The sequence below is a fragment of the Schistocerca cancellata genome, chromosome 5 (genome assembly GCF_023864275.1).
Source record: "Schistocerca cancellata isolate TAMUIC-IGC-003103 chromosome 5, iqSchCanc2.1, whole genome shotgun sequence".
In the NCBI taxonomy this organism is placed as follows: domain Eukaryota; kingdom Metazoa; phylum Arthropoda; class Insecta; order Orthoptera; family Acrididae; genus Schistocerca; species Schistocerca cancellata.
This window is the reverse complement of record NC_064630.1, coordinates 532729176-532749249: the sequence shown is the minus strand read 5'-3', so window position 1 is coordinate 532749249 and position 20074 is coordinate 532729176. Positions and strand designations below refer to the sequence as shown.

At 43.7% G+C, this 20074-nt stretch overlaps 1 protein-coding gene across 1 annotated transcript in view; it reads right to left on the bottom strand.

Moving 5' to 3' along the window:
* LOC126187736 (uncharacterized) overlaps positions 1-20074 on the bottom strand; it is a 587768-nt gene that overhangs the window by 145341 nt on the left and 422353 nt on the right. The window contains exon 2 of the mRNA XM_049928985.1: positions 7470-7743. Coding sequence (XP_049784942.1) covers positions 7470-7646 — 177 coding nt within the window. The 5' untranslated portion in view covers positions 7647-7743. The remainder of the gene's footprint in view (positions 1-7469; positions 7744-20074) is intronic.

Here is a 20074-nt window from a genome sequence, read left to right as displayed (position 1 = left end):
TGTGAAGCGGTGACGCTGATTTCTCGAAAGTGTAATTACAGAAACATGAGAATAGCAATTTCAGTCCCGTCATTAAGTGGCATTAGGCTCTAAGGCGATCACGTAATCGTGACTTCAAGGAACTGTCGACCCGCAAGTTGCAGCGGATCTCTTAATGTGTTACCACATTCAACACTCTACATGTGCTGAACATTTACTCGTAACTAATCATTCCGCAGAAGATCTCGGTGAAATCTTAATTTTGTGTAAGCAGGTTAAAGGACGGAAATTAGACTTACGTGAAGGACTGAAAAATTTTAAACCCACACTCAATAGGGATGGTAACATGTTTAATGGTCAATGCAACTTACGAATGGACAGTTTCTTGAAGTTTTTAAGCCGATACTTCAGACTGGTTAAAGTAGTTTCGATATAACGTGGTGATTGATAGTTTACACCTGATCTGACTGTCATGCGCATAATTTTTCGCGATAACTATGTCAGTCGTTGCATGGCACAGTCGCACACGGGCAGTTTCACTGCCTCTTAATGGCATGTACTTTTTAATCTGAAGACGTTACTGCTAGATCATCTCATTTGGAATGCTTTTTAATGGATTATATTTGGTTTTACAGGCGGTCGCATATATCGTGTTACCTGACCTACTTTGCTACGACATTTGTCTTCGCCAATATGTTATTTTACGTGTAAGTAGTTGTTGTTTATTATAGTTTTATCTAGTGATTTTGTACATCCTTTATCCCTTGATAGTTATTTTTAATTATGATGTAAAACAATTCCTCAGTAGGCCCATGTACTTCTGAAGAAGATAAGTTTACAGTTGTTGAAATCATGGTCAAGGGTAGTTAATAAACCTTTGTAACTACAACCGGTTGTCTGATTTTCTCAAATCATTCAGAACTGAACAGAAAACACAAATTTAAAGACGCTGTTATTTCAATGTGCAAGACATAGTTTTCTATCGCAGAACCACAAAATCACTTTCGAATGACCTAAAAGATTGAATCTAGTTGTGAACAAATAAAATTAATTCACCAAAAGTGGGAAATGCCAGGGTCTTTTAATAACTTCATTGCTGTGGTATCAGCTATTTAAAAAATCCTACCTCATAAGACTTCATGGTTGGTTAAGAGACGTTTTGTGACTCCTTAGTGTGTTATTCGATATGCAAGCCACCCCGTGTCTCTCAGATCATGCTGAAACGAGGTAGAGCGAAAATGGTTGTAATTTTATTGAGAAATCTGTTGCATCCAAAATTGTAATTAAAGAAACCACACCTTGCATCCTACCAATTATAGTTAATCAGCTCTATCATATAACTACATAATTATCTATAACGTTAGTCAGCGGAGTCAGTAAGGCTGTAGCGACAGTTTAAGGCAAACCTACGATAGTAGCCAGCAATGAAGAAACATCTCTTTATACACAACACTAAGAAATAAGTGCAACACATCAGAATGAACTACCGGCACGGCAACTAATGTTAACACTGACGTCTTTAACAGATATTGTGATGAACGGAAGTGTATTGCAATGGATGTGGTCTTACCTCTTTGACCGCAGACACTCTTGGCAATTATGATAGGCATTGATCCTTAGTTTGCTTGTACCAGGGGAATGAACGTAAAAAACATATGCTACGTATTTGGGACAGAGGATGTAACAAAACTATAGTAATTAAATCACCAACAGCAAGAACAGAAGATTGCAAAATTGCACCTGCTTTTCCATATTGAGTATTTTTCATTTTTAATTGAAGAAAATGAGAGCTGGAAATTACATCCTGTATATGCCCATCTGTGAAAAGTCTCTCAACTGTTCTTGTGAGTTATCGCAGGACTTTTTAAGTTTATTTTATTTATTTGCCATTTAAACTCCTCTTGAAGGGGGCGAGTTGACAGCGGTAAGATACAGTCTTAGATTTAAAATCTTAAAATACGCATGTTTCTTTAAGATAAAAATGATGAGAAGCATGAAATGAAATTAATGATGAGAGTCACTTTTTGTTATATGGAGATATTGATGAGGCTCCCGGTAAAAGTAAGTGGAAGGATTGAATAAGAATGTGGAACTGGAGAGGACATTAAAGGAAATATGTTAGAAAAGTATGTGCAGTTGAATTTATGGATGGTATGTAGGCGTTGAGAGGTGGATAGTTTTGCATTTGGGCAGGGAAGGAATGGGATGGAGCCCTTATTTCGAGTGAAAGGAGTAAGGTTACTTTAGTTGTAATGAATGGATTCCGGGGTTATTTCGTGGTCTCAGAGGGGAAGTGGGTAGGAAAAGATGTGGAGTGTTTGGAGATGGAGACGGAGCGTTTTGATCAAGCGGAATGCCAGTATGTCGAGGATCGGAGATACAATAAGCTGTTGGGATTCGTGTTTAGGGGAAGTGTAGGACATGTAATGTCGGTCCAAGTCTTTGAGGAGATGCGGCAATTTTATTAGTTGGTGCAGGTTACGGGTGTGAGAGAGCATTCGGATACGAAAAAGGATACGGAGTGAAGTCGTTCTAGGACTTGGACGGAGCGGAAGACTGTGGAAGGATCTGAGGTCTATGCAACATTTCAGTAGATGAAGATGGATTGCATGAGCCTCACCTACATGTAGATGAGGGTCCGGCATTTAGTTCCCATATTCAGCTGATTACTAATTTTAGTAGTCGTGTCTGTAAGTAAGATCCAGTTGCACTCTCGCAAACAAAATACAGCTTTTCTTTGTTCCCGCCAGTGCAGAACGTCGGAGAGCGCTTGAAATTTTCCCATGTGCAAGGTCAGTGAGGATCTAGCACGTTAGTAGAACTCTCGAAGTACTAGAAGCTGCGAAATATCGGTAACGGAGCAACACAGGGTTACAGGTATGTCGTCAAAATCAGAGCGAGCTAGTGATTTGAATTAGAACTTGTAGAACGGTCCGAAGTCGCGCACAGACAGTGCGACAACGCATGTGGTCAGCCGCCCAAGGATACCCAGTTTCCTTGCTTGTCGACACTGTGTTGCGAAGGAGAAAGGAATAAGATACATTTCGCGTTTCTTGTTCTACGTTAACATATGCGATCGTACAACGGACTGCCCTGTGTTCCTATTCCCAGTAACCGTTACGACGAACCTGATATACCGAAAGCATTCATACATTAAGAACGGTTCGTGAGAACAGGGGCTGTCTAAGATATATGTTTGCAGATTCCCTCTAATTACCATATTGTTATTTCATTGTTTCATGCGTGATTGGCCACAAATAATGGCAAAAACGACATTAAAAGTGAGCCATTTCAGTATTATAGACCCATTGCAGTTCCTACATATGTCGACGATTTGAAGAGGTGAAACTGGAAAATAACAAGATCTCCATTTGGTGTATGATTCTGTGCCAAAAGTCACTATGGACAGAACTGGAAATGTTGAAGTGTATAGTGCATTAATAGAGTTGGTGAAAAGGATGTACCACCAATGCGCGGCAGTTGTGAACGTTGGCATTAAGGTATCGGGAAGTTTTTAAACAAGTAAAGGATTAAGACAAGGATGTTACATATAACCACGCTTGTTTAAGTTGTTCTTGGTAATTGCAACAGACATTGCAGAAATTTGGAGGTGGCAGTATAGCATCAACGTTTACATTTATTACTAATCTGCCGATGATCAGGTACTGATGGCTCTGGATATGGATGATGCCATGTATGAAATGAGAAAGTTACTGGATGCCTATAAAAAAAGAAACATAAAAGTCGATGTCGATAAAAGAGAGTATCTTGTTGTTGACAGTGGGTAAGGAGAGGATTTGGATTTTGTATCTGGCAGTACTAGCCGGCCTCTGTGGCTGAGCGGTTCTAGGCGCTTCAGTCCGGAACCGCGCTGCTGCTACGGTCGCACGTTCGAATGCTGCATCGGGCATGGACGTGTGTGATGTCCTTAGGTTAATTAGGTTTAAGTAGTTCTAAGTATAGCGGCCTGATGACCAGATGTTAAGTCCCATAGTGCTCAGAGCCATTTGAACCATTTGCCCGTTCCATTCCGCTGACCGAGCGGGGTGGCGCAGTGGTTAGACACTGGACTCGCATTCGGGAGGACGCCGGTTCAATCCCGTGTCCGGCCATCCTGATTTAGGTTTTCCGGGATTTCCCTAAATCGCTCTAGGCAAATGCCGGGATGGTTCCTCTGAAAGGGCACGGCCGACTTCCTTCCCAATCCTTCCCTAATCCGATGAGACCGATGACCATGCTGTCTGGTCTCCTTCCCCACTCCAACCAACCAACCATTCCGCTGAAGACAAGAGTGAATGCCGTCATCTGAAATGTACTTAAATGAGTACTTGCGGTATAAATTCGCGTGTGAAGCAGCAGTAGTGGGTAAGAGTCAGCTAGCGCTGTAGCGTACCGTATCTATTCGTTACTGAGTAACGAGTCTTTCATGAGACTCGAAGTGCCACTTCGTTATTGCACGAAAAGTTTCGTTTTTCGCCTGTTTGCACCCCGGCACGCAGTTCATGCCCGGGCGAGGCGTAGCCAGTAGTTTCCGCATTCCTCCAAATTCATATTCTCAGCGGAGCAAGCTGTTAGTGAGTATCGAATACACTTTTTCTCTCGCCATGTTTTCTGTCCCCACATGAAATTCGTTTCCAATTCTGGCGGGGTCGGCAGTATTCGTTACCCTCCAGTTACTTCTTTTCAAACGCTACCGTTTCTACCGTATAGCAAATTGTCGGCTATTGGATAGAATACGGACAGATTTCACATTGTACGGCAAGTGTTTCGGACACCACTATTGCCGTCCGGCGGCAGTACGTAGCCCTGTATTGCCGCTTTAGAGACTGGACATCATTCGGCAGAATTGCCGCGCCTGCCTGCAGCGGTGAACGTGAGCCAGTGGCGTATTACACTGCCTGACAAAAAATTAAAGCATCCAGAAAGAGAGGAGAGGAAACGAAATGAAACTTCACGGGTATAGATGGTAAGTGATTACAAGCACGGCCGGCCGCTGTGGCCGAGTGTTTCTAGGCGCTTTAGTCCGGAACCACGCGGCTGATACGGTCGCAGGGTCGAATCCTGCCTCGGGCATGGATGTGTGCGGTGTCCTTAGGCTAGTTAGGTTTATGTAGTTCTAAGTCTAGGGAACTGATGACCTCAGATGTTAAGTCCCATAGCGGTTAGAGCCATTTGAACCATTACAAAATCGACTCAAATTTACAAAGAACTTGGCAGTATGAGCCCACCTGTCAGTGCGACGTTGCACCTCTTTAGCTCGCAATTGTTGTGAAAGGTCCTCAGTATCATGGAAAGGCAGCAGTGGGACGCAGTTGTCGTTCGAGCTGATGCCACACATGTTCTATCGGCCATAGATCTAGAGACCTTGCTGGCCACGGGAATACCACAACGTCAAGCAGGTGGCTCATAGAGACACGTGTGCGTGCGCGCGCGCGCGCGCGCGCGCGCGCGCGCGTGTGTGTGTGTGTGTGTGTGTGTGTGTGTGTGTCGACGAGCGTTACACTGTCGAAAAATGGCATCAGGGTAGTGCCTTATGAGGGGTGAAATGATTCAAATGGCTCTAAGCACTATGGGACTTAACATCTGAGGTCATCAGTCCCCTAGACTTAGAACTACTTAAACCTAACTAACCTAAGGACATCACATACATGCATGCCCGAGGTAGGATTCGAACCTGCGACCGTAGCAGCAGCAGCGCGGTTCCGGACTGAAGCGCCTAGAACCGCTCGGCCACAACGGCCGGCTATGAGGGGTGACCCAGGATGTCAGTGACGCGCCGGTGTCTTGTCAAGAGTTTCCTCAATCAGTACCGGCCGTGGCCATGCCATACCCGAAGTAAAACCGCTGTTTCTCTCCAAAACATTTGAAGAATGTGGCACTTTTCCCCAGGCAGCGGTCATACTCGCAGACGATGGTCATCCGGGGTAGTACAGCACTGTGATTCATCGCTGAACACAATGCGACAGCATTATGCAGCCCTCCGTGGTTCCTAGTCACGACACCTCTGCAAACGCAGCTGCATCTTTCGAATGAGGTCGTAACTCCCTAGTCCTGCCGCAGCTAGTCTCTGACATGACACAGAATGTCGCACGAAGTCCATTACTCGTTCTCGGATGGCAGGCGCGGGGATTGCGATGTGCTTGGTGCACCATACGGCAATCGTCTATTGTGACAGTCAGAGGAGATCGACCGGAAGCTTGACGACGTATATACCTGCCCTCACGTTACCATGCAGTCCCGCATTGGGCCGCTGTAGCATCAGAATGCCCCAGAAATCTGGATATCGCAAGATTCGACCAGCCGGCCATATGAGGAACACAGCTGCTGATGATGCTGTCTCACACGAATACCCGGAATCAGTGTGTCCTTCACAGTGATCACTCAGCATCCGACACTGTTCACACTTCTTATATTCCTTGCCAGGCCTCTTAACAACACTAAACAGGAACAAGATTAATGCATTCACGTGGCCGTTTTACCTTTCACAGCGAATCGCAGCTCTAATAATTTAAATACCCGCTGTTGGCATGTACATGTACGATGTTACATTGACATCCCGCCACGTCTTCTGGGTGCTTCCTTATTTTTTGTTAGGAAGCGTATTTGGATACTGCAACGACTTCAATACTTGTACCTTCAGTTGTTTCCATTAATGCCACTACAGACATGGTGACTGTTCATCAGTACGTAGAAGAGAAAGACCTTCTGGGAAGAGATCCCACTCTAATAACGCATTCACGAGCACGGTTAAACCTTTAACTCCTTAGGTTAATAAAAAAGTATTTACTTGTAATGAACCGAAATGATGGAATGGCATTTTTGGCCGGAAGACGCCATCACGGGTTTTCCGGTTGCCTGATAAAAAAAAAGCACTCCGTCTTCAGGCCACGAGTGGCCTACCGGGACCATCCGACCGCCGTGTCATCCTCAGTGGAGGATGCGGATAAGAGGGGCGTGGGGTCATCACACCGCTCTCCCGGTCGTTATGATGGCATTCTTGACCGAAGCCGCTACTATTCGGTCGAGTAGCTCCTCAAGTGGCATCACGAGGCTGAATGCACCCCGAAAAATGGCAACAGCGCATGTCGGCTGGATGGTCACCCATCCAAGAGCCGGCCACACCCAACAGCGCTTAACTTCGGTGATCTCACGGGAAGCGGTGTATCCACTGTGGCAAGGCCGTTGCGGCTGCCTGATACCAGCCTTCTTATTTGACGACACTTCGGCGGCTTGCGTGTCAATGATGGTGAAACGACGACGAGGATAACATAACACTCAAGTCCTGAGCGGATAAAATCTCCTACCCGGCCGGGAATCGAACCTGGGCCTCGCACATGGCTATCAGTTGCGGATGCAGAGTAGACTACACCTGTAATGAAATTCCGTAACGAAAGTAACGAATAATTAATAGTTAGTAACCGGCAAGTGTCTCGACAATACCGAATAAATAAGGTAAAAAATTTACAGCCCCAGAGTCTCCAGGTGCTCACCTTCTGGTCGAGCGAGATGAGCCGGGCGTCGAGCGCCTCACCGGCTGGTCCCGGCGGAGGTCCGGGGTTCGGGTCTGCGGAAAGTCTGAGGTCGAGGGCGCGCAGTCGCGCTATCACCGCGTCCGTCTTGTCGATGTTGTCGGTGACGCGGGCGTCCAGCAGCTCGACGCGCCGCATCAGGTGCTCGACGGCGCGGTCCAGGTTCTCGATCCGCTGGAGTTTAGACTCCAGCGTCGAGACCACCACCTCGAACACGTTGAACAGGTACTGCTCCCTGCGAAAAGACAAACGTGGTTTTTCTCATCACTGCGTTCCGGCCAAAAAAAAGATGGTAAATTTAATGATAAACTATTGTGCCCTAAGTTATTACTGCGGAAATTAGATCAGGAAACGAGATACTAAAATGGTTGGTTTTGTCGTTTGAGCAGCAAAACAAAGCTGGAGAGGATATAAAATGTAGACTGGCAGTGACAAGAAAACTGTTTCTGAAAAAGAGAAATTTCTTAGAAATAAATATAACTTCAAGTGTTGTTAAGAAATATTTTCTGAAAGTTTCTTGTACGAAGAACTTTACACACAGCTGTCTTCGTTTATTTTATTATTACAACCGCTTTCGGTAAACAACCACTTTTAAAACGCAAGTAAGTCACATGTCAGCTACGTGGCATGTCGATCTTCGACCTGGTAAGGTTATTAAGATCGCTTTATACCTCTTCAGAACTGAAAAAGATGGATATCCAAAAGGTAATCCGTAATCAAGACTAAATAAAATGTTAGTGTGTTAAATATGAAGGCATAGTTGCAAATGATCGTCAGATAAATCGTACTCCAGACAAATACTTTCAGAAATATTTTTGTAGGCGATTGCCAACAGCTGTTAGATATTTTAGAAACAGAGAAGGGAGCTATTTGTTTTAATAAATAGCGTTGTCAACACTGGATCAATTAGTAATAGTTCCAAGGTCAAGAAATGCGACATCTACCGTGAGGGTAGTGTGCTGACCACATGCTCCTCAAGCTGCCAGAATAGCTAAAGCAATAAACTGAAGCATTAAATGGTTGATAAGACACACAGCATCTAAAGAGACTTTCTTTCTCTTTGTCAGCACTCATACCAATGGGCATGTTTCTTCGCTTGTGCTACACAACGCCATTCCGAGAAATACATCGTAATTGAATCATATTTAGATTCACCTGGGAGCTTGCAAAGACTCAAAGACGCTGTTTGGAAACGATGAAAGTAAGCTGCACGAGCGAGTTACTTATTTAACGACAGTAAAGTTCCTTAATACTGAGTAGTACTCATTGCTGCTTCAAAGTATAAACGGGAACAATTGACATGAAGCGAAATTAAAATGCAGAAAAGACTGCTTGTAGGGTTCCGTGAAATAACATGTAACTTCCGGAAAGAAGCTGACGGAAAACGAACTTAAAATATCCCAATGACGTCTGCTGTTCTAAGCCGAAACTCTTCCCGGAAGCCGTCAGTGTGGAACAGACCAGAGGAGGAACCAGTAGAACTCTCACTGCTTTAGGCGGAAATCTTCCGCTCTCCCGTTTCCTACATTTTCACTTGTGTAAATGTCTGTTCTCAGCGCATCTTGGGCAGTCCGGTAGTCGGGCCATGTTTGGAATGACTATGCGATTTTTCGTTCCTGTAGCTTCGAACCCACGAAAAGGAAGGATAGGGTGTGTCCTAGAACAAGCTAATTGGTAGCTAACTCAAAAGAAGAAGGTAATCCTTTACAGCATACGTTACCCATTCAAGTGGCAGCTAGTAGCAATCCAGTCATTAGTATGATGTTAAACAAGCTTTATTCGGAGCTATATATACAACACATGATCACTAGTGTGCACTGATCTAATGGGTAAATCCTTTGCCTAAAGCAAGATAGCAACATCCGACTGTCATGAAACAGAGTGTTTTTCGCAAAGGTGCTGTACATTCCCCGTTGTTCAGGTACTAAGCTTTCTAGTAAATTTTGTGTTCCGAAACTGCAGGGGGTGGACGAAAAACATTACACACAATCATGCTTAAAACGGTATAGGAAAACCGTTGGCATTCGGAACAACTTCCATTCGTCTCGGAATACATAAATACAGTTCCTGCGGGGATGTGAAATGAATCTTGTATCGTTCTTCCTGACGTTCAGGTAACGATGAAGGAGATGGACAGCGACCACGTACACTTCTCTCCAAAGCAGTCCACAAAGGCTCAAGAATACTGATATCTGGAAAATATGGTGGCCAGGGCAGATGCGACCATTGATTCTCGTGGTCACAAACCAGTCGTGGACGATGCTAGGTATGTGAACAGAGGCCCTGTCGTCTTTGGACGCAGCAGCACCATTAGGGAACGAACATTGTACCATGCGATGATCAGCCAAAATTGCCACATAATTCTTGAAAGTATTTCGATCTTACAGACTGACCATGGGGTCTGTGGAATACCATGATATGGCTGCCCAAATCAACATCGAAACCCCACTATGTTTCACCCTTGGGGCGCAAATTCGGCCAGAAGTTCGAAACAGTGTGAAATAAGACTCATGCGATCAAATAACAAACCATTGTCGAGGTTTTATTGCTTAGGCAACACTTTCTCCTCGTACAGGCGTTTGCGTCACTGACGAATGGTTTTGGAATTGCAGGTCGCCCTGCAGTTCCCTCCTTCTGGAACTCCCTTCGTGTTGTTGTGGTGCTTATAGGGTTCGTGAAAGCGACATTCACTTTTGCAGTGACTTCGTCGTCACAGTGTTCTTCAGTGATCGTCGGTCACGATCACTCAACACGAACTTTCGTCCGCGTTTTCGCTTAACGAAGGATGTTTTCCCGCTTTTCCTCTATGTGGTATAAATCTTAGATAAGGTGCTCTTGGAAAAAAAACTTCATCCACCTTGATTACAGAAACACCCACCACACGAGCAACAGCAATTTTGCCACGTTCGAATTCAATTAGCTCCGGCATAACCGCACAGAACACTGCTATGACGGCGACTGACACAAAGTATTGAGGAAATTTCTCAGATTGTACAGCAACACAACCTGCAGGCTCGGCTAGAACCTGCAGTTATGTTAAGGGAGGTAGGACGTCAAACGGGCCGACTTGGAGCAGGAGAGGCACCACAGGACATTTCATTTTCTACTGTCTATACTTTTACAAATAAATTCATAAAACTTTGTCAGCGTCACCAGGAAGGATTCAGGATTCACACTCATAGCAGTGGAAGTTCGAAATTTTTTTTAGATATGAAATTTCATCATTTTTTTCACTTACTGTTGGCTGCATTTGTTGCTATAGGTACATTTTTCTTCACAAGTAAGAGAGATTCTTTCATGAATTTTGCACAGCATACAAACCATACTTACAGGTGTATGAAACTCTATAATTTTCCAAATCTGTTAAAAACTGTGATACGAGGGTTATTCCAAAAGTAAGGTCCGATCGGTCGCGAAATGGAAACGACTATGAAAATCCGATAAAGCTTTGCACAGATGTGTTGGGTAGTGTCTCTAGTATAACCCCAGTTAGCATCACGTCGCTCTTCTCATTTCTGAGCTCGCAGTGAGTGCGTAAAGATGTCTAGAAAATAGTGTCTGCCGCCAAGTACGAGGGCCTGGTGAGAAATTTCGCCTGAAGCTATGCAGCCAACATTACATAACTGTCGTGCTGTTTCGTCTTCACGACAATTCTCAGCCGCATTCTGCAGGGGCAATGAAGAGGCTCCTGCATCGTTTTCAAATGGAAATTTTAGATTACCCACAATACAGTCCGCAATTGTCTCCCCCTGAGTTTCATCTCTGGTCACATGAACCGCTGTCTTTGACGACAACATTTTGACACAGACAACGAGGTGTAGGCCAGCGTGGAGAATTGGCGGAAAGCACTGGCGGCTGCCTTCTATGATGAGGCTATTGAAAAGTTGGTACAACGCTATGACAAAAGTCTAAGTCAGAACGGCGACTACGTAGAGAAGTAGCTGAAAGGTGTAGCTAATTGTTACAAGTAAAACATTTCTGATGTTCACTGTGGTTTCAATTTGGCAATCAATCGGACCTTACTTTTGGAATAACCCTCGTAAAAATTGAGATAATTAACTACAATATTTGATTTTTTCTAAACATGAAGTTTAAAATATAACAGTTCATTCGTTTTTTCATAAATTAAATAAATTCTAGAGTTTCATACACCTGTGAGTATGGTATGTATGATGTGCAAAATTCATCGAAGAATCTCTCTAACTTACGGAGAAAAGTGTACCTATAGCAACAAATGCAGCCATTAGTAAGTGAAAAAAATGATGAAACTTCACACGTAAAAAAAAAAAATTATTTTGTTATGTTTTCGAACTTCCTCTGCAATGAGTGTGAATCCTGAATACTTCCTGGTGATGCTGACAAAGTTTTATGATTTTTTATGCAAAAGTATAGACAGTGGAAATTAAAATGTCCTGTTGTGCCTCTCCTGCTCCAAGTTGGTCCGTCTGACGTCCTACCCTCCCTTAAAGCATGCATTTCCCGCGGAGTTTCTATATTATTGCCTAGTATTTGAAATACTACCATATTACAGTTCCCCCTCACGTTCGTCACAAGAACCGAATGATTATAATTGATCGTGGAATTGGAAAGCAACTAAAATCACTCGATAGAGTGAAAGCAAGTGCGTCTGGAAACTTTCCCGACATATTCTACATCAGTTATGCGAAATGTATAAAGCCTCTCTTCTATCAACAGTTTATTGCAGATGTCAAAAGGAACGGAACGATTCGGTAAATGACAAATTGTTCTAATGTTTAAACCAGTAGAGTAACAAGATGAATACGGAGCCCCATTGCTATATGCTGCTGACGCCAGTTTGTTGTAATATTATGGAATGTGTTTTGTTCTCATCTATTTTCATGTCTTATTTTTAAGAGAAAACGCATATTGTGCGAGTGACAGTTGTGTGAAACGTAGATGACTCCCGTCGTTGCCGAACTCTAGGACAGGTTGTAGATAGCACAGCGTATTACGGTGTCTGTCCAATTTACAACAGACTGGATTTGTGATTTCCTGTCAGAGAGGTCACAGTTCGTAGTAATTGATGAAAAGTCATCGAGTAAGACAGAAGTGATTTCTGGCGTTCCCCAAGGTAGTGTTATAGGCCCTTTGCTGTTCCTTATCTATATAAACGATTTTGGAGACAATATGAGAAGCCGTTTTAGGGTGTTTACAGATGACGCATGACGCTGTCGTTTATTAACTAATAAAGTCATGAGAAGGTCAAAACAAATTGCAAAACGATGTAGAAAATATATCTGGATGGTGCGAAAATTGGCAGTTGACCCTAAATAACGAAAAGTATGACGTCATCCACATGAGTGTTAAAAGGAATTCGTTAAACTTCGGTTACACGATAAATCAATCTAATCTAAAAGCCCTAAATTCAACTAAATACCTAGAAATTACAATTACGAACAACTTAAATTGGAAGGACACGTAGAAAATGTTGTGGGAAAGGCTAACCAAAGACTGCGTTTTATTGGCAGGACACTTGAAAATATAACAGTTCTACTAAGGAGACTGCCTACACTACGCTTGTCCGTCCTCTTCTAGAATACTGCTCCTTGGTGTGGGATCCTTACCAGATAGGACTGACTGAGTACATCGAAAAAGTTCAAAGAAGGGCAGCACGTTTTGTATTATCGCGAAATATGAGAGAGAGTGTCACAGGAATGATACAGGAATTGGGCTGGACATCATTAAAAGAAAGGCGTTTTTCGTTGCGACGGAATTTTCTCACGAAATTCCAATCACCAACTTTCTCCTCCGAATGCGAAAATATTTTGTTGACACCAACATACATAGGGAGGAACGATTACCACGATAAAATAAGGGAAATCAGAGCTCGTACCGAAAGATATAGGTGTTCTTTCTTTACGCGTGCTATACGAGATTGGAATAAAAGTGAATTGTGAAGATGGTTCGATGAACTCTCTGCCCGGCACTTAAATGTGATTTGCAGAGTACCCATGTAGATGTATATGTAGAAATGACACGGACACATGATGAATAAGATACGCAATTGCGCAATAAAACAGCGGGTAGGCGAATGTACTGAACACTTCCTAGCCGGCCGGAGTGGCCGTGCGGTTCTAGGCGCTACAGTCTGGAACCGGGCGACCGCTACGGTCGCAGGTTCGAATCCTGCCTCGGGTATGGATGTGTGTGATGTCCTTAGGTTGGTTAGGTTTAATTAGTTCTAAGTTCTAGGCGACTGATGACCTCAGAAGTTAAGTGGCATAGTGCTCAGAGCCATATGAGCCAACACTTCCTAAAAAACGGAAGTCATTGCCACGATTCGAATGAATATTTCTTTTACTTCCATAATTGCTTCTTCGATGTATATATTGAAGACTAGGGGCGAAAGCCAACGTCCTTGTCTTACACCCATTCAAATCAAAGAACTTCGTTCTTCGTCTTTCACTCTTAATTTTCGTTCTTGCTCGTTGCAAGTGTATGCTGCCCGTTTGTCCCTGTAGCTTCCAGAGAATTTTTTACGTCCTGCACCATCTTACACTGTCGAACACTTTTTCTAGGTGTGAACACTTTTTCTAAGTGTAACGTTGTAAATAGACTTTTGTTAGTTTCAAAACTGTGTTCCTCTTTTGCGCATTTTTCCTGGGATAGAATTCTATAGCTATGAACTGAGTATATATATAAATAGTATGTAAAAGATATTAGCTGTTACACATTGATGACTGGACTCTATGGGCATAACATACTGACGAAATTTTGTTTGCAAGTATTCTTGTGTGCTTAATATCACTTCAACTGATAATCAATATTCTTTCCCGCAAATTTTCTGTTTGTATGCAGTGTATAGCAGTACAATCTACATTTAACTTAACAGTATTATTTTCCTTCCTAAGACTTAAATTAATGTAATTTATTTTCTTTGTGAGCAACACTCATTCTGAAAACAAGGTATGCGAGAGGTAGCTCCTTTCATTTGCCACAAGCCACAGATTGAATCACAGGCTCTTCCACTCAAATAAATAAATAAAAAAGTAGAAAAATCGTTTTTCACTTGACCAATAGGCTAGCAGTGAAATAATGAAAATGAAAGACCAGCCTTTCATCATTCCACGTTTGGCTCTGTGCACCTGGAAAACATCGTAAAAAGAGATGTCCTGTGTCAATCTGAAATAACATCTGCGGTTGGCGGTGCCACTCAGTTGAATTTGTACGCGAGCGAGCGACACTCGTAACAAACACGTATTACCGGGCGAATTTTCTTCTCGCTTGCATTTAGGACACTCACACGACACCCTCCACAAGGCTGCGGCAGCTGCGGTGTGTCGGATTGCATCTTCACCGCACTCACACCTCTGGAGGCGGTTGACACGCGAGACGTGTTCCGAAGCGGTAAGTCTTTCTTAATATTCTTTACTTTCCGTTTAACGTCCTAGCCGCATAGATGTCACTAGAAACGAGAACGGAGCTCAGTCGGTTTCCAAGCTATGTAATCTTGCGCAACTTTAGCGAACTTCCAGAAGCTCTTTCGTTTTTTGTGCTTTAACAGGTGAGAAGCGAGCATCCCATTGCCTATGTGCGTCTTGGCAGAGTGATTCGTCATACTTGATCTAACGGAATAAGTCAGCGGTTTAGATACGAATTCACACCCAGCAGAAAGGGGCTGTATTTTCCCCGAGAGGCTGGCCAACCGTATTTACATTTTCTACAGTTTTCCTAAATCAGTTTTGTTGCGAGTAAGCCAATTTTGTCCCTCGCCGTTGCCTATGATGAGGACACCTAGCGATAGAATTATTGCTCGGTGAAGGGAGCTCTTGTCGTAGGACGAACGATAATGATCTAATGCCTCTACAATACATATATATATATATCACTAACCGGCAAAGAGTTCAACGGACTACACAAATTAATTGTTAGCCAAACTTTTGCAAGCAATTAAAGGTCTTTACATGGATAGTCAGGCAGCAGTTAGAGTTGACGGTAAATTGAGTTCATGGTACAGAGTAGTTTCAGGGGTAAGACAAGGCTGCAACCTGTCTCCACTGTTGTTCATATTATTTATGGATCATATGTTGAAAACAATAGACTGGCTCGGTGAGATTAAGATATGTGAACACAAAATAAGCAGTATTGCATATGCGGATGACTTAGTTGTGATGGCAGATTCGATTGAAAGTTTGAAAAAGTAATATTTCAGAGCTAGATCAGAAATGTAAGGACTATGGTATGAAGATTAGCATCTCCAAAACGAAAGTAATGTCAGTGGGAAAGAAATATAAACGGATTGAGTGCCAAATAGGAGGAACAAAGTTAGAACAGGTGGACGGTTTCAAGTACTTAGGATGCGTATTCTCACAGGATGGCAACATAGTGAAAGAACTGGAAGCGAGGTGTAGCAAAGCTAATGCAGTGAGCGCTCAGCTACGATCTACTCTCTTTTGCAAGAAGGAAGTCAGTACCAAGGCTAAGTTATCTGTGCACCGCTCAATCTTTCGACCAGCTTTGTTGTATGGGAGCGAAAGCTGGGTGGATCCAGATTACCTTATCAACAAGGTTGAGGTTACGGATATGAAAGTAGCTAGGATGATTGCAGGTACTAGTAGATGGGAACAATGGCAGGAGGGTGTCCACAATGAGGAAATCAAAGAAAAACTGGGAATGAAGTCTATAGATGTAGCAGTCAGGGCGAACAGGCTTAGATGGTGGGGTCATGTTACACGCATGGGAGAAGCAAGGTTACCCAAGAGACTCATGGATTCAGCAGTAGAGGGTAGGAGGAGTCGGGGCAGACCGAGGAGAAGGTACCTCGATTCGGTTAAGAATGATTTTGAAGTAATAGGTTTAACATCAGAAGAGGCACCAATGGTAGCACTGAATAGGGGATCATGGAGGAACTGTATAAGGGGGGCTATGCTCCAGACTGAACGCTGAAAGGCATAATCAGTCTTAAATGATGATGATGATGATGATGATGATGATGATGATGAGCCAGAAAAGTGGGGAAGTTTCAGATACCTGAAGCATTTAAGTCATCGTTACTGGTTTTACTTGTTAACCCTTGATACGCAAAACAAAGTGATGTATATAAGACACTGGCGGGAAAACGGATCTGTGTGACGTAACGAAACTTGATAGGGGTGTTTTCACAGCTGATAGTCAAGAACGCCTTTAAGGTGACGTAGACGCCATTATCAACACCTCACTGTGTAGGCAGCGGTCGCAAGAAGACCGGACTCTGGACGGCCATGTAGCATCACCAACACGGAAGACCATCGTGTTTCGTGTAGCACTATGGCGCATCGTATTGCATCTGCAGCAGAAATTTGAGCATCTTTTGGCATCACAGTGTCACAAAGAACTGTTACAAATCAATTACTTCAAGGGCAGCTCCGAGCCAGACGCCCTATAGCGTGCTTTCCACTTGCTCCAAAGCAACACCTTCTCCGACTTCACTGATGTCAAGAAAAAGCTCATTGAAGGGCAGGGAAGAAGTATGTTGTGTTTTCTGATGAAAGATGGTTCTGCCCCTGTCCAGTGGTGGCTGTGTGTTGATTAGAAGAAAGCCAGTTGAAGGCCTGCAACCAACCTTTCTGCGTGGTAGACACACTTGACCTAGACTTGGAGTTACGGCCAGGGGTGCAATTTCGTATGACAGCAGGAACACTCTAGATGTTTTCAACAGGATAACGCACGCCCACCTACCGCTGTTGTAACCCTACATGTTCTACGAGGAGGATGTCGACATGTTCCCTTGGCCTGCTCGATCGCCAGGTCTGCGTCCAATCGAGCACATATAGGATATCATCGGAAAATTCTAGCGTCATTCACAACCAGCATCTACTGCCAAATGTATTGACAGGCGAAGTGCATCAGGCATGGAACTTCATTCCACAAACTAACATCTGCAGCTGTACAACAAAATGCGTGCACTTTTGCATCCTTGCATTCAACATTCTGGTTGTTACAGGGTGTTTCAAAGATGACCGGTATATTTGAAACGGTAATAAAAACTAAACGAGCAGCGATAGAAATACACCGTTTGTTGCAATATGCTTGGGACAACAGTACATTTTCAGGCAGACACACTTTCGAAATTACAGTAGTTACAATTGTCAACAACAGATGGCGCTGCGGTCTGGGAAACTCTATAGTACGATATTTTCCACATATCCACCATGCGTAGCAATAATATGGCGTAGTCTCTGAATGAAATTACCCGAAACCTTTGACAACGTGTCTGGCGGAATGGCTTCACATGCAGATGAGATGTACTGCTTCAGCTGTTCAATTGTTTCTGGATTCTGGCGGTACACCTGGACTTTGAAGTGTCCCCAAAGAAAGAAGTCACAGGGGTTCATGTCTGGCGAATAGGGAGGCCAATCCACGCCGCCTCCTGTATGTTTCGGATAGCCCAAAGCAATCACAAGATCATCGAAATATTCATTCAGGAAATTAAAGACGTCGGCCGTGCGATGTGGCCGGGCACCATCTTGCATGAACCACGAGGTGTTCGCAGTGTCGTCTAAGGCAGTTTGTACCACCACAAATTCACGAAGAATGTCCAGATAGCGTGATGCAGTAATCGTTTCGGATCTGAAAAATAGGCCAATGATTCATTTGGAAGAAATGGCGGCCCAGACCAGTACTTTTTGAGGATGCAGGGACGATGGGACTGCAACATGGGGCTTTTCGGTTCCCCATATGCGCCAGTTCTGTTTATTGACGAAGCCGTCCAGGTAAAAATAAGCTTCGTCAGTAAACCAAATGCTGCCCACATGCATATCGTTATCAATCCTGTGCACTATATCGTTAGCGAATGTCTCTCGTGCAGCAATGGTAGCGGCGCTGAGGGGTTGCCGCGTTTGAATTTTGTATGGATAGAGGTGTAAACTCTGGCGCATGAGACGATACGTGGACGTTGGCGTCATTTGGACCGCAGCTGCAACACGGAGAACGGAAACCCGAGGCCGCTGTTGGATCACCTGCTGAACTAGCTGCGCGTTGCCCTCTGTGGTTGCCGTACGCAGTCGCCCTACCTTTCCAGCACGTTCATCCGTCACGTTCCCAGTCCGTTGAAATTTTTCAAACAGATCCTTTATTGTACCGCTTTTCGGTCCTTTGGTTACATTAAACCTCCGTTGAAAACTTCGTCTTGTTGCAACAACACTGTGTTCTAGGCGGTGGAATTCCAACACCAGAAAAATCCTCTGTTCTAAGGAATAAACCATGTTGTCCACAGCACACTTGCACGTTGTGAACAGCACACGCTTACAGCAGAAAGACGACGTACAGAATGGCGCACCCACAGACTGCGTTGTCTTCTATGTGTTTCACATCACTTGCAGCGCCATCTGTTGTTGAAAATTGTAACTACTGTAATTTCGAAAGTTTGTCCGCCTGAAAATGTACTGTTGTCCCAAGCATATTGCAACAAACGGTGTATTTCTATCGCTGCTCGTTTAGTTTTTATTGCCGTTTCAAATATACCGGTCATTTTCGAAACACCTTGTACATAGGTTATTAATGTATCAGCATTTCACGTTTGCAGTGGTTTATCTCGCGCTTACATTAACTTGTGATATTACAATGGTAATCAGTTACATAGTTACATTGTTACCTATACAAATGTTTATTTATTTTTTGGTGTTGTGATTTTTTCCGTTATATATATATATATATATATATATATGTTGTGCACATATTTCGTAAGTCTTCTACACCACATTACGAAACTGAATAACTGTTTCAGCCTTATCATCAGAAGGGCGATACGAGGTCTGTACTGAATACTATGCTGTCTTGTGGTACGGCCATAGCGATCCATTTAAGGACTGTTCTCATAAGGACTCCTGATTTGAAGTAAACGAGGGTAGCAAGCCGGCCGCTGTGGCCGAGCGGTTCTAGGCGCTTCAGTCCGGAACCGCGCTGCTGTTGCGGCCGCAGGTTCGAATCCTGACTCGGGCATGGATGTATGTGCTGTCCTTAGGTTAGTTAGGTTTACATAGTTCTACGTTTAGGGGACTGATGACCTCAGATGTTTAGTCCCATAATGGTTAGAGCCATTTGAACCATTTTTGAGGGTAGGAAGATTAGGGTTGGTGCCCCGTCGACAACAGAGGTCATCAGAGACGGGGCACAACGTGGGAATCCTTTTGCTAAAGATGGGGAAGGAGAGCAGTTGTGCCTTTTCAAAGGAACCATCCTGGAATTTGCCTGGAACGATTTAGAAAAATTACGGAAAAGCTAAATCTGAACTGTCGGAGGCGGATTTGAACCTTTGACTATAAGTGTTTCCAATTTCTTCCAAAAGAAGACAACAGAACTAGCAAAGTGATGCAATGGAGTGTTATTGACTCTTACTCAGAAAGACCTAGCAAGCGTGGTGGCGCTGTGGTCACCACAATGAACTCACATTCGAGAGGACGACAGTTCGAATCTCCAACCGGCTATCCAGATACTTGTTTTCCGCGATTTCCTTAAATCGTTGAAGGCAAATCATGAAATGTTTCCTTTGAAAAGGGCATATCCGATTTTCTTTTCCGTTCTTTCGTAATCCGAGTTTGTGCTCCGTCTCTAATGATAGCGTTGTT